We start from the raw sequence: 14,483 nt of genomic DNA on the forward strand, positions 1-14,483 counted from the left end.
TTTATTGAAGGAAATTATTTTTGGGGTGTCACTACATCAGAAAATATTAGCTTCAGAGTCAGTCATGTGCTTGAAATGGTTCATTTCACAAAAGGCTAATTATCTCAGCTTCTAATTTGAAACGTCTCTTTTTGGTGAAATCAACCTATCTTCTCCGGCTCATAACTAAAGAACGGAAAATGATATCAATAAACTTTTTTTTGCTGATGATAGAAGAGAGTCTCATCGTTCTTTGGGCGTGTTCGGTGTTTACATAGTAATATCACACAATATTCTGTGGGCCTCGAGAAATCACTGAAAACGCTCTGAAACTCTGGCACTGGGAGCGTCCGTTCTCCAAAAGTGGCTGGCACTCAATGAGTTAATATAAACAAGAAATAGTAGAAAATATAAAATGTAGAAAAATACAACACTGAGCTTTGGCTCTGCTGCCTGGTAATTAGTCTAGTCTTCACACAATTAGCTTTGGCTATACAATGTAAACATAAGCCTATAGGCTACAGCAGGGGTGCCCAACCTTTTTTGACCGAAGATCTACTTTTCAAGTAGCCAGCCTCCCGAGATCTACCAGTCCAGTTTCAACATCGCAAACCCACACACATCGTTTCCAGCCTGCAGTAACTAACCTCACAACACTTTCTCGTTGTCCCACAACCACTTGACATTAGGGCTGTGAATCTTCACTGGCCTCACGATTCGATTCGATTACGATTCAGAGGGCTACGATTCAATTCGATTACGATTATCGATGCATCTTAAATCGATGCATCACTTTTTTCCCCAATACATGATTTATTTTTTCTCACTTTCTTTTTTCTCACTGTGTGGCTACTTTTCAAATAAAAGTGCATTTGGAATTGCATTGTATTATGATCCATAATTAAAATAAACAACTGCATGTACTTCCATTATATTTTATTTGATTATTAAAAAAATATATATATATATATATTTTTTAATAATCGACTTTTGACGCGATCGACCTGGGGTCAGTCCGCGGTCGACCAGTAGACCGCGATCGACTGGTTGGGCACCACTGGGCTACAGTATGGCTGCAGGTAGCCCCGTTTGGTAGTCGTTCTGCTAGCTAAGCTTATAGCTACCCAGAACAGTCCTGTGTGCCTAGACTTGCATGCGATTTTCGCTCCCAAGCTGTCTACATCAGCGATAAGCACATACGGTATTTACAAAGTGCCACAGAAACATTGCGGAAACACAAACAACAACACAAACAAATGCCTCTTTTCATCCGAAGTCTGTGCTGGTGATATTATTTTTTACCGAGCTTTCGACCAGAGTGGCGCTTTTGAGCGCTGTGATGGCTGGGCTTAACCCAGCCGTGACATAATATCACCAGCACAGACTTCAGATGAAAAGAGGCATTTATGAGCAGCGTCAAGCTTTCTAACCCCGACGTCGAGAAGCTATGAACCCTTCTGCTCTAGTAGGTGGCTTTGAAATGTTTCTGTGGCACTTGTAAAGAGGTGTGTGTATCGCTTATTTAGACAGCTTGGGAGCCAAAGTCGCATGCAAGTCTATGTAGGCAGTGGCACACGGGACTGTTCTGGGTAGCTATAAGCTTAGCTAGCAGAACAACTACCAAACGGGGCTAGGCTGCAGGCAGCTTTGTCTCAAAATAGTAGTACAGTTAAAAATATTAAACATATACAACTGTGCAATTAGCTTACAGTATGCCCAACAGTTTTAAGTTGATATTTAATCAACAGCTATTTAGTCAATGTCAATACCTTGCTTTCCATCTTGCATTAGTCCAGAGTAGACTTTTAACTAAATCTTGACTGAGTTTGATAGACTATAGATTGTCTTGTTTATTATTGTCAATGTAGTTTTTGGCCTGGCTGTTATCATTTGTTTTCCTGTTATTTTGCATTGTGTCTTTCTTTTTTGTGTGCACAGTGCCCCCCCCCCCCCCCCCAACTATGAAGATCATTTTCTCCCTGAGAATATTATCTATCTATGGTGTTTATTCTGAATCCCCGAGGGGAAACATGGTTTGCCACCAGAGCGAGTACAGATACACAAACAGGAAACAGTAACATACAGCACAATAACAATAACACAGTAGAGAGAGAGAGAGAGCCTCACAATGCAGAGCTAGCAGTGTTCATTAAAGAACTTGACAGCAGCAGGAACAAAAGACCTTCTAAATGGCTCAGTAGAGCATCGAGGCATCAAAAGCCGATCAATAAATGAACTACGCAGAGCATCAAATACATTATACAAAGGATGTCCTTCAAAAGAAAGAATAGAGTTCCGTTTTCTCCTTGTTCTCTTGGCTATAGCTATAGTGGCTATAGCTATAGTGATCTCAAAGGAATCAGGGGGAAAGCCAATCACTGAGCCGGCCTTTTTAATCATTTTGTTGATCCTATTTTTGTCCATGACTGTGAGGCTGCCCCCCCAGCAGAGCACAGCATAGAAAAGGACACTAGCTAGGATACCTTGATAGAACACATGAAGAAGTGACCTGCTGATGTCAAATAATCTAAGCTTCCTCAAGTGGAAAAGTCGAGACTGGGCCTTCTTGAACACAGAATCTGTGTTCTTCTTCCAGTGCAGCTTACTGTCCAGGTGGACACTGAGATACTTGTAGGACTGAACTATTTCTACCTCCTGCCCTTTAGGGGAGACTTCTGCCTTCTTCCTCCCAAAATCAATAACTAGCTCTTTGGTCTTTTCAACATTGAGCAGTAAGAAATTGTCATCATCACACCAAGAAACAAATAAATCAATCTCCTTTTTACCTTTGTTGATGAGACCAATAAGAGCAGTATCATCAGAAAACGTCTGCATTATGACACATGGCCTCACTATGTCTGCAGTCCGCAGTATAAAGAATAAAGAAAAAAGGAGCTAAAACTGAGGTCGAGGCACAAGATATCTCATGCACCAGGCGATGGTTGAATTATGCCGTTTATATTGAATCAGTTTGTTTGCTAGAATGTGTGGCTGAATAGTGTTAAAGGCGCTAGAGAAATCAAAGAACATTTCCCTAACAGAGCTGGCAGATGATTCAAGGTGACTATACATACGATGCAACATCAAAATCAGCGCATCATCAACTCCTACACTCTTCCTGTATGCACATTGCAAGGGGTCTAAATAAGGTGCCACCTGATCCCTGAGGTGGCCCAGCACCATCCTTTCAAAACACTTCATAATGTGGCATGTCAGAGCAATTAGGTCTCAGGTTAGTGAGGCTCTATCTATCTATCTATCTATCTATCTATCTATCTATCTATCTATCTGTCTGTCTGTCTGTCTATCTATCTATCTATCTATCTATCTATCTAATCTCTCTAATCTATCTGTCTGTCTGTCTGTCTGTCTGTCTGTCTGTCTGTCTGTCTGTCTGTCTGTCTGTCTGTCTGTCGATCTATCTATAGGGAGTGATCCAGTCTATTTTGCAGAATAAATACTAGTGCTGCTGTGTCATTTTGTGGTGCACGCGCGACGCGTTTATAGTAGCCTAGTCTATCTACGGTGTTCATCTATGAGTATAAACACCGTTGCAAGTTGACGTTTATACTAGTCAGAGAACACTGCACACCCTTGGAACTGTGGCTGCATTACAACAACAAGCAGCATGCACTAGGTTAGCAAACATACACAGACAGCGAGCTAGAGAGAGAGATTGCAAGCTGCGTTAGCACCTCAACTAACTGACATTAGCTCATCAGTCACTGACAACAACAACAACAACAACAACAACAGTGTGCAACACATGTCTTGCCTACCTGACTGCTGTTACGGCGCAGTTCAGTTTGACGCTGCTTCTTCTTCTTTTTTCATGGCCAGAGGGAAAAACACGCTTCATATTTCAGAGAGCAAACTTGTATTGTCTCCATAGATGCTAAACAAACAGTTGTTTGAGGAAGGCGAGGGTACTGCTACAAACTGCCAAAGAGTGTTGAAGGCTATGGAGAGTTGAAACATTTACTTTTTTGGCCAATGGGACAACAGCACAGGACCGTGACAGCCAATCAGATGTGTCTCTTCCAGGCCAAAATGGCAGGAAGCCTGCTGTGTGCGCTCGTGTTGCAATGGAAGGATATATTAGTTGTCACCTCAGAGCAACGCAATTTCTTTTGCACAATCTGCGGAGGCGGGGCCTATAGTATAGCCAGGGCTTGTGTCCTCTATAGACCAAATCACCGTGACGTCACCATGTAAACAAATTTACTTCCGGGTACCACTTGGGGAAGGCGGCAGGTTTAAATGTGCGTGTTGTCAAATAAATGCTGTCAAACCCTCTCGTTGTTTTCGGCCGACTACTTTCAATTTAAATGGTTAAACGGTTGGTAAACATGCTTGTCCGACGTATCTAGCCTTTCTTCTGTGTTTGTTTTATGTAGTGTTAGCTAGCTAATAACGTTTGTTTGTCTGTCAAACTCGCTGTTTTTTTACGTTACAGACAGAGTAACCTCGCGTCACCAGGCTCTTCTCGGAGAAAGAGCCTGGTACAGACAGAGCTACTGACGCCACGTCAATTTAATTTAGCTTCAAGTCTACTCTAGTCTGGTCCAACAGGTAAATTAGCTAGTCTGGTCTCCACTAACGTTAGTGAAAGTGTTGTTATGAATGATATTAAACAACAACACAACACGGACGAACCATTTTTGTCTTCTTTGTCTGTTTTTGTCTTCAACACGTCAGTTTGTGCCGTCCACCGCCATTATAATGTGTGGACCTCAGGGGTACCCGGAAGTAAATGTAAACATCCCGCTGATTTGGTCTATACTAGAGAGAGAGTGGCGTCAGCGGAGGACCAAAATGCGAGACTCATTAGCCAATGAACATCCAGGAATGGGTCTCGCGCTACTTTTGCATGCTAAAATAAAGCTGATAATGTTCAATTTGATTCAAGGGATGAAAAACCCTTTCAGAGTACAACACAATACGACTCTGGCCAGGGCCAACCTGGGCTCTGGGCGAACCGGGCAAACCCAAGAAGAACCTGGAGCACTCGAAGTCTGCACTCGAATAGGTGCAGACTTATGTTTAAACAAGGTGACAGTGTCTTCATCAGTCAAACATGTTTAGACTTTTCTTGGGTTCAACCATTTATTGCTGTTGCCCAGTAAAGTATTCAACCCCTTCCATTTTTAGCAAATTGTGTCCATTAGGCTATGCAGTGTTGGGGGTAAGTAACTCATTACAAAAGTAACATATTACATGTAATAAGTTTACTTTTAGCAGTAACTCAGTAATATAACTTATTACTTATAGGATTTCAGTAATCTTATACCAGTTACTTTGTCAAGTAACTCAAGTTACAAATTGAGTTACATTTGATTAAATCAAAGCACATAGCCTATTTAAAAAATATACAATAATTTCCTAATCAAACTGTGTGTTTTATGCAAATAAGCACTATAGATGACAATAACAAAGGAAAATAATATTTAGAATTTTGGATTGTTTACACTGATTTCAAGGCGGTTGAAATTATTTTTCGGGATGGTTCTGGGTCGGCGATGTCATTCTGCTGCTGCTGCTGTTTTGGTAAAAGTAATGCAAAAGTAGTGTAATAAGTAACGAGTTACTCTACACAGACAGTAATATTGCAAAGTAACTTATTACTCATTACTTTCAAATGAATGTAACTAGTAATATGTAGTATATTAAATTTTGAAAGTAACTTGCCCAACACTGATTATATGCTAGTCTGATTATGATTAGCATGTACGCATAATGTGTACTTAGGTTTTTATGGTGCCTTACAATGGATTATAAACACCAAGCAAGCGAACAGGATAGTCAGGTTCACTGTAATGGACTCAGTAACTCCGTTAATAAAATGCCCAGCGCCATGTGGGGCTGATTTTCACACAATAGAACATATTTGCATTGCTGAAACCATACTACCAAAAGGGTCAAGACGTGCCAGCAATGCTGTTTTATCAATCCAAAAACACAAGCCAGTCTGACATTTTTAATAATACATTTTATTCCATTAAAGATTATTTTGTCGTTTTCTAATTGTACACTGGAATGTTAAGATTCCCCTTCAGTATTTGTTTAGTTAAAAATGCTCGGATCTAGTCATTTTCAACCCCACAACCATACCACCATCTAAATTGAAATTTAGGGAGTATAAACAAGAAAAAAGAGAGGGGAAAAATCAGAAGGAAAACATGAAAAACAAACTTCAATGTCCTTTGAATAATGCTGATGTACTATGAGGGCATCAGCAGAGGATGACAGAGAACAGGGGTGTCTCTCTCCTCACCTTCCTACTTGCAGGATGTGAAGGGAGTTGACAGGCTATAGAAAGCTGAAGTCACACCCTCTTCCGGATTAGGCATATGAACCAAAGGATTTCATCAGCCATTCATTTTTTCCATAAACATTTCACAAAATGCTTATAAAAATAGTTTTGGTCTGAATGAAATGTTCTATGGTCTCTTCTGATTCTAAATATAGCTGAATCGCTTGGTTTGTAAACCAAGTAAGACTATTTTTACAAGCATTTTACAAAATTCATATGGAAAAATAAATGGCACACAAAATCCCTTGGTTCGTATGCCTAACCTGGAAGAGGGCGTGACTTTGGCACTCTATATGATGGGAGTGTGCAGCTTGACCTTTTTGACAGCAGCCATTGTGTGTCTAAAAGGCAGGGTGAACACAGGTGCAACCAAAACATTAATGAAGGTTTCCAACTTCCAATCCATTTAGGTGTCACAGTGCTGGAGTCCTCGTTAATGTTGCACCTGTGTTTACCCTGCCTTTTAGACACAATGGCTGCTGTGAAAAAGGCCCATTATAGTCTGGCAGTCTCTGCTCCCCAGGCGCAGTGTGCGTGTGGACTTGCTCCCAACTTGCCACCACACATCTCCCATCTGAGATCTGAAAGGCCTGTCGGGAGATCACACAAGGCTCGATGTTGTTTCTGGGCTGCGTTCAAAGTCTTTTTGTTTACTCTGGGACTTAAAATGACCACTTACAACACCACAGCTTCTCTTTCCAACCAAACCGTTTGACAAACAAGCAGTGGTTGCAAACAGAACAGACTCAACGATCAAAATGTCATTTTGTACGGTGGCTAAGAATCCCACTGTCACATTTCAATATCCAGATTAGTGGTAGAGAACATGTTACTAACAGAGAACATGTTACTAACAGAGAACATGTTATAGAGGAAACGAACAGTGAAAGGTATGAAAAACAAAAAAACATTGCAACAGTATTGCGGATGAAAACTGCAGGGGGTATAGACGCTTTTCACAGAACTGTGTGAGGCTGTGGACAATTCTTAGCTGTTGGAAAATCACTGTAAATCATGCCCGCTTATGGGCTTATTGCTTAATTTGAAACGTAGCTTATTTCATGTCAGCTATTGTATTAGCAAACACTGCAACAGGAATTAAGCTAGGGGCAATTTAGAATGTTTGTTGTCAAGTTAAAACGTCTAAACAATGTATTGAACAAAGCGCCTCTTCTGCCCTTTTAGTTGTTACCAAAGTGTTCTAGAAAAAAAGAACTCAACCATCTTAAGTGTGATATCAATAGAGCAAATCATAATAACAGTTCAACAATTAAGAGTGACAGGCCTATATTGATTGAGACATGTACAATTTTGCCATTATGAGCGATAAGAAAATCTGAACAGAGGAACCACTGCGATGTCGTGTGAAGGGGTAGAAGTCTAGACATTAGTTAGTCTGTGGACCAGGCTAAAACTACCAGCGCTCCCTCTAGTGGAGACTCGTAAACAGTCCCCGTTCTCTCTTCCCTTCTACATACTGATGGACCTCAACCGCCAGGAGCCCTACAGTCATCCTCTACTTCACTGTGAAGTCCTGCTTATGGTCACATGGTCAGACCATCACTATCATCACTTATGGTACAGCATCAAGGTGTGTGTGTTTTTTTTTTGGTAACTTCTTTTTTTGTGTGTTTTGTTTGTTTTCCTGTTCAATTAACTCTATATATAGATGATCTTCTCTCATACAAACATATAAATACATGGTCGGTGCTCTGCTCCGCCGTGGGGGGAGGCTTTCCCAGAGGGGGGCGCTGACGTAGTCCTGTTGATGTACACAGTCTCTGAAACGGTATACAGGGCGGGGCAAGCAAGGACTCCTCCATCTTTCTCTGTAGCGTAGATTTTGACTTTTTTTTTTTGTCGTGGATTTTTTTCGGTTTTGTCGCTTTCTTCTTTTTACAGGATCTCGTATTTGTCGACGACGAAGGAGGTTTCCGAAGAGAATCTGACGGGGTTGTCGCCGTCTACGTGAGTCACTTTGGCAACCTGGGGCAGACAAGGAGAGGGAGAGGGGATCGTCAGAGTTGTATGAACTTATTCTCATCTGTTTCCTAACACTTGAAGAAAGATAAGGCTCCCGCACACTGTCAACTCAACTTGGGTTATCTTTATCTTTTTTTAAATCAACTTTTTCTCCTGTTTTCTCTATTCCATTCCCCCCCTGTCCCGGTCGTTGGCTAAACGTAAGTAAAGTCTGGCTAAACGTAAGTAAAGTTTGGCTAAACGTAGTAAAGTCTGGCTAAACGTAAGTAAAGTCTGGCTAAACGTAAGTAAAGGCTGGCTAAACGTAGTAAAGTCTGGCTAAACATAAGTAAAGTCTGGCTAAACGTAGTAAAGTCTGGCTAAATGTAAGTAAAGTCTGGCTAAATGTAAGTAAAGTCTGGCTAAATGTAGTAAAGTCTGGCTAAATATAAGTAAAGTCTGGCTAAACGTAGTAAAGTCTGGCTAAATGTAAGTAAAGTCTGGCTAAACGTAGTAAAGTCTGGCTAAACGTAAGTAAGGTCTGGCTAAATGTAAGTAAAGTCTGGCTAAACGTAGTAAAGTCTGGCTAAACGTAAGTAAGGTCTGGCTAAATGTAAGTAAAGTCTGGCTAAACGTAGTAAAGTTTGGCTAAACGTAAGTATAGTCTGGCTAAACGTAAGTAAAGTCTGGCTAAACGTAGTAAAGTCTGGCTAAACGTAGTAAAGTCTGGCTAAACGTAAATAAAGTCTGGCTAAACGTAAGTAAAGTCTGGCTAAACGTAGTAAAGTCTGGTTAAACGTAAGTAAAGTCTGGCTAAACGTGAGTAAAGTCTGGCTAAACGTAGTAAAGTCTGGCTAAACGTAGTAAAGTCTGGCTAAACATAGTAAAGTCTGGTTAAACGCAAGTAAAGTCTGGCTAAACGTAAGTAAAGTCTGGCTAAACGTAGTAAATTCTGGCTAAACGTAGTAAATTCTGGCTAAACGTAAGTAAAGTCTTGCTAAACGTAGTAAAGTCTGGCTAAACTTAAGTAAAGTCTGGCTAAACGTAAGTAAAGTCTGGCTAAACGTAAGTAAAGTCTGGCTAAACGTAGTAAAGTCTGGCTAAACGTAGTAAAGTCTGGCTAAATGTAGTAAAGTCTGGCTAAACGTAAGTAAAGTCTGGCTATGTAAGTAAAGTCTGGCTAAACGTAGTAAAGTCTGGCTAAACGTAGTAAAGTCTGACTAAACGTAAGTAAAGTCTGGCTAAACGTAAGTAAAGTCTGGCTAAACGTAGTAAAGTCTGGCTAAACATAAGTAAAGTCTGGCTAAACGTAGTAAAGTCTGGCTATGTAAGTAAAGTCTGGCTAAACGTAGTAAAGTCGGACTAAACATAAGTAAAGTCTGGCTAAACGTAGTAAAGTCTGGCTAAACGTAGTAAAGTCTGGCTAAATGTAAGTAAATTCTGGCTAAACGTAGTAAAGTCTGGCTAAACATAGTAAAGTCTGGCTAAACGTAGTAAAATCTGGCTAAATGTAAGTAAAGTCTGGCTAAACGTAGTAAAGTCTGGCTAAACGTAAGTAAAGTCTGGCTAAACATAAGTAAAGTCTGGCTAAATGTAAGTAAAGTCTGGCTAAACGTAGTAAAGTCTGGCTAAACGTAGTAAAGTCTGGCTAAACGTAGTAAAGTCTGGCTAAATGTAAGTAAAGTCTGGCTAAACGTAGTAAAGTCTGGCTAAATGTAAGTAAAGTCTGGCTAAACGTAGTAAAGTCTGGCTAAACGTAGTAAAGTCTGGCTAAATGTAAGTAAAGTCTGGCTAAATGCAAGTAAAGTCTGGCTATGTAAGTAAAGTCTGGCTAAACGTAGTAAAGTCTGGCTAAACGTAGTAAAGTCTGGCTATGTAAGTAAAGTCTGGCTAAACGTAAATAAAGTCTGGCTAAACGTAAGTAAAGTCTGGCTAAACGTAGTAAAGTCTGGCTAAACGTAAGTAAAGTCTGGCTAAACGTAGTAAAGTCTGGCTAAACGTAGTAAAGTCTGGCTAAACATAGTAAAGTCTGGTTAAACGTAAGTAAAGTCTGGCTAAACGTAAGTAAAGTCTGGCTAAACGTAGTAAAGTCTGGCTAAACGTAGTAAATTCTGGCTAAACGTAAGTAAAGTCTTGCTAAACGTAGTAAAGTCTGGCTAAACGTAAGTAAAGTCTGGCTAAACGTAAGTAAAGTCTGGCTAAACGTAGTAAAGTCTGGCTAAACGTAGTAAAGTCTGGCTAAATGTAGTAAAGTCTGGCTAAACGTAAGTAAAGTCTGGCTATGTAAGTAAAGTCTGGCTAAACGTAGTAAAGTCTGGCTAAACGTAGTAAAGTCTGGCTAAATGTAGTAAAGTCTGGCTAAACGTAAGTAAAGTCTGGCTATGTAAGTAAAGTCTGGCTAAATGTAGTAAAGTCTGGCTAAACGTAAGTAAAGTCTGGCTATGTAAGTAAAGTCTGGCTAAATGTAAGTAAAGTCTGGCTAAACGTAGTAAAGTCTGGCTAAACATAAGTAAAGTCTGGCTAAACGTAGTAAAGTCTGGCTATGTAAGTAAAGTCTGGCTAAACGTAGTAAAGTCGGACTAAACATAAGTAAAGTCTGGCTAAACGTAGTAAAGTCTGGCTAAACGTAGTAAAGTCTGGCTAAATGTAAGTAAATTCTGGCTAAACGTAGTAAAGTCTGGCTAAACATAGTAAAGTCTGGCTAAACGTAGTAAAGTCTGGCTAAATGTAAGTAAAGTCTGGCTAAATGCAAGTAAAGTCTGGCTAAACGTAGTAAAGTCTGGCTAAACGTAAGTAAAGTCTGGCTAAACATAAGTAAAGTCTGGCTAAATGTAAGTAAAGTCTGGCTAAACGTAGTAAAGTCTGGCTAAATGTAAGTAAAGTCTGGCTAAACGTAGTAAAGTCTGGCTAAACGTAGTAAAGTCTGGCTAAATATAAGTAAAGTCTGGCTAAATGCAAGTAAAGTCTGGCTATGTAAGTAAAGTCTGGCTAAACGTAGTAAAGTCTGGCTAAACGTAGTAAAGTCTGGCTATGTAAGTAAAGTCTGGCTAAACGTAGTAAAGTCTGGCTAAACGTAAGTAAAGTCTGGCTAAACATAAGTAAAGTCTGGCTAAACGTAGTAAAGTCTGGCTAAATGTAAGTAAAGTCTGGCTAAATGCAAGTAAAGTCTGGCTAAACGTAGTAAAGTCTGGCTAAACGTAAGTAAAGTCTGGCTAAACATAAGTAAAGTCTGGCTAAATGTAAGTAAAGTCTGGCTAAACGTAGTAAAGTCTGGCTAAATGTAAGTAAAGTCTGGCTAAACGTAGTAAAGTCTGGCTAAACGTAGTAAAGTCTGGCTAAACGTAGTAAAGTCTGGCTAAATGTAAGTAAAGTCTGGCTAAATGCAAGTAAAGTCTGGCTATGTAAGTAAAGTCTGGCTAAACGTAGTAAAGTCTGGCTAAACGTAGTAAAGTCTGGCTATGTAAGTAAAGTCTGGCTAAACGTAGTAAAGTCTGGCTAAACGTAAGTAAAGTCTGGCTAAACATAAGTAAAGTCTGGCTAAACGTAAGTAAAGTCTGGCTAAACGTAGTAAAGTCTGGCTAAATGTAAGTAAAGTCTGGCTATGTAAGTAAAGTCTGGCTAAACGTAGTAAAGTCTGGCTAAACGTAGTAAAGTCTGGCTAAACGTAGTAAAGTCTGGTAAATGTATGTAAAGTCTGGCTATGTAAGTAAAGTCTGGCTAAACGTAGTAAAGTCTGGCTATGTAAGTAAAGTCTGGCTAAACGTAGTAAAGTCTGGCTAAACGTAAGTAAAGTCTGGTTAAACGTAGTAAAGTCTGGCTAAACGTAAGTAAAGTCTGGCTAAACATAAGTAAAGTCTGGCTAAACGTAGTAAAGTCTGGCTAAGCGTAGTAAAGTCTGGCTAAGGCCTTGGCCACATTGATCCGTCAGAAAATGGACAGAACGGATAGACGGATAGATTTATGTCCGTTGCATGTACAAGTAACCTACTTGTACAGCAGGTGGCGGTAAGCACCTTGAAGGTGTCAGCGACCCGCCTATAAACCGAGAGAAGAAGAAAGCTGGCGTCAGCTAGCTGTTAGCTCTGTGCGCTACGTTACTTATGTGGCAATAAAATGCCACCGAATGACCAGATTAGATGGTGAAATCAGACGGTGACACTGACTATCACGTTGTACAACAGCGGGATGGTGTACACAGCATTAATTATAGCCTCCTTCACCACCTCGGCCGCCATCTTCTTTGAAAAGATGAAACAAATCTCGGAACGCCTCCTCTCGAGACCTCGACTCTGATTGGCTAAACGGACAGTGACTATCCGACCATCCGATATGTCCATCCAGAAAAAGTTCATCCCTCTTCAACTTTCTGTCCATCAAAACGTATTCTGGATACGTACGCTTCTGAGTGCTCCACGGACAGTCGGACAGCGTCATTGAAAATGAATGGAAGTGAACAGAGAAATGAACGCACACGGACAGACACCACGGATCAGTGTGGCCAAGGCCTAAGCGTAGTAAAGTCTGGCTAAACATAGTAAAGTCTGGCTAAACGTAGTAAAGTCTGGCTATGTAAGTAAAGTCTGGCTAAAGCACCAGCACCAACCTACCTGGATGTCGCAGTAGTTGCGCTTGGAGACGAAGGAGACGTTGACTGGGAAGAAGTCGTTGGGCTGGCCGGCGATGCTGAACTCCAGGCTGCCGCTCTTGTTGTTGGCGTCGATGACAGGGAGGCACCACTCCAGCACGTTCCGCCTAACGTCGTGTTTGTACTCGCCATCCAGGTCGCCGATCACCGGGGCTCCCACACCAGACCTGCAGGAGAGAGGGGAGACACACACACAAGCTCCCGATTAGGATTATTCATTAACAATCAAGCAGGCACACCAGGGATCCATGTTCACACTGGGCTGTCAAGGTGGTTCTTTGTGGAACTTTGTTAATAATCATTACATCACCATTGGCTGTAACCTTAGTAGTCAAAGGAGCGAAACGCATATGACATCCCTTAAAACCAGCACAGTTTGGCACTATTTTGATCCAGTAAATGAAAATATGGTCGTCTGTAGGCTGTGTCAGATAGAACAGGGATATAACATTAACCACCTGACCGACATTCAGCACAGGCATGTGGAAGCAAGGACATGACAGCAGGGCCTGATGCTAGCGAGCACTGCTAACGTGTTAGCCACAGAAGATAACGCAGCTCATTATATGGCGCAAGATGCTTCCACTCAACTTTGTTGAAGGCAAAGGCTTCTGAAAGTTACAGTTAAATGGACGATATTGATGTGCAATGTTCATAATAATCAGCATCATGTCACACACGATTTTGATATTGACGAACGTAATTAACTGTTTCAAATAGCTCATTAATCCTACATAATAAAGAAATCAATAATTTGACATACAATATTGATTAAGAAATAGTTTTGTTGATTTAAAACCGATTTTATGCCTACCGCTAGAAGAATAGTCTGCATACACAGCAACGTAAAATCTGCAGCCTTCTTAAGAATAGCTTAACATTATTTTTAACATATATAATTGTTAATTGCTATAATTCAGGTTAAAGACGTGAACATTTCCATTGATGGTGAAGTGAGACAAGGTGAATGGGACTTCTTTTGGAATATTGATGTTGAAATTGTTGTCCTCATTCATCTCTATGTTTCCTTCTTGCCGGGGCTTTGCAGCCGACACACCTGGAACAATGAAAGCTAAAGGTGGCGACACAAAACACTTAAAAAGACGAGCGGCAACTAGATGATGACCAATGTGTCACCTCACGTGTCCTGTGTCACCTCACGTGTCCTGTGTCACCTCACGTGTCCTGTGTCACCTCACTGTGTCGGGCCCAAAAAGTTGCATTTGGACACACCACAAACAACAGCTGACGGGCAGATAGCACATAAACAGGGATTGCGCTAGATTTTTTTCTGGACAGCCAATGCAGCCGGTAACATTCCAGAATTCCGGCAATATAGAATATTTACCGGCCAGTCAAAATGTATTAAAAAAAGATGGGTGTAATCATTTCTTAAATACTGGCTAAGAACTCATATCAGCCCAAGAACTCCAAGAACTCATATCAGCCCCGCACATTTTAAAGAGTTGAATTGGCTCCCAGTGGAAAATAGAGTTCAACAGCTAAAACTCTTCATGGTCCATAAAATTCTACATCACCATTGTCCAAGCTACTTTACAAAGTATTTTCAATGTGTACGGGATA

At 40.7% G+C, this 14,483-nt stretch overlaps 1 protein-coding gene across 1 annotated transcript in view; it reads right to left on the reverse strand.

The window, feature by feature from the left end:
• Positions 1-5,948: 5,948 nt before the first annotated feature.
• arcn1b (archain 1b) overlaps positions 5,949-14,483 on the reverse strand; it is a 40,835-nt gene continuing 32,300 nt past the window's right edge. Inside the window, exons 9-10 of the mRNA XM_083637266.1 lie at positions 12,862-13,066; positions 5,949-8,278 (exon numbers count right to left, since the gene is read on the reverse strand). Coding sequence (XP_083493392.1) covers positions 8,189-8,278; positions 12,862-13,066 — 295 coding nt within the window. The 3' untranslated portion in view covers positions 5,949-8,188. The remainder of the gene's footprint in view (positions 8,279-12,861; positions 13,067-14,483) is intronic.

The sequence above is a fragment of the Poromitra crassiceps genome (genome assembly GCF_964638095.1).
Source record: "Poromitra crassiceps genome assembly, chromosome: 5".
In the NCBI taxonomy this organism is placed as follows: Eukaryota; Metazoa; Chordata; class Actinopteri; order Beryciformes; family Melamphaidae; genus Poromitra; species Poromitra crassiceps.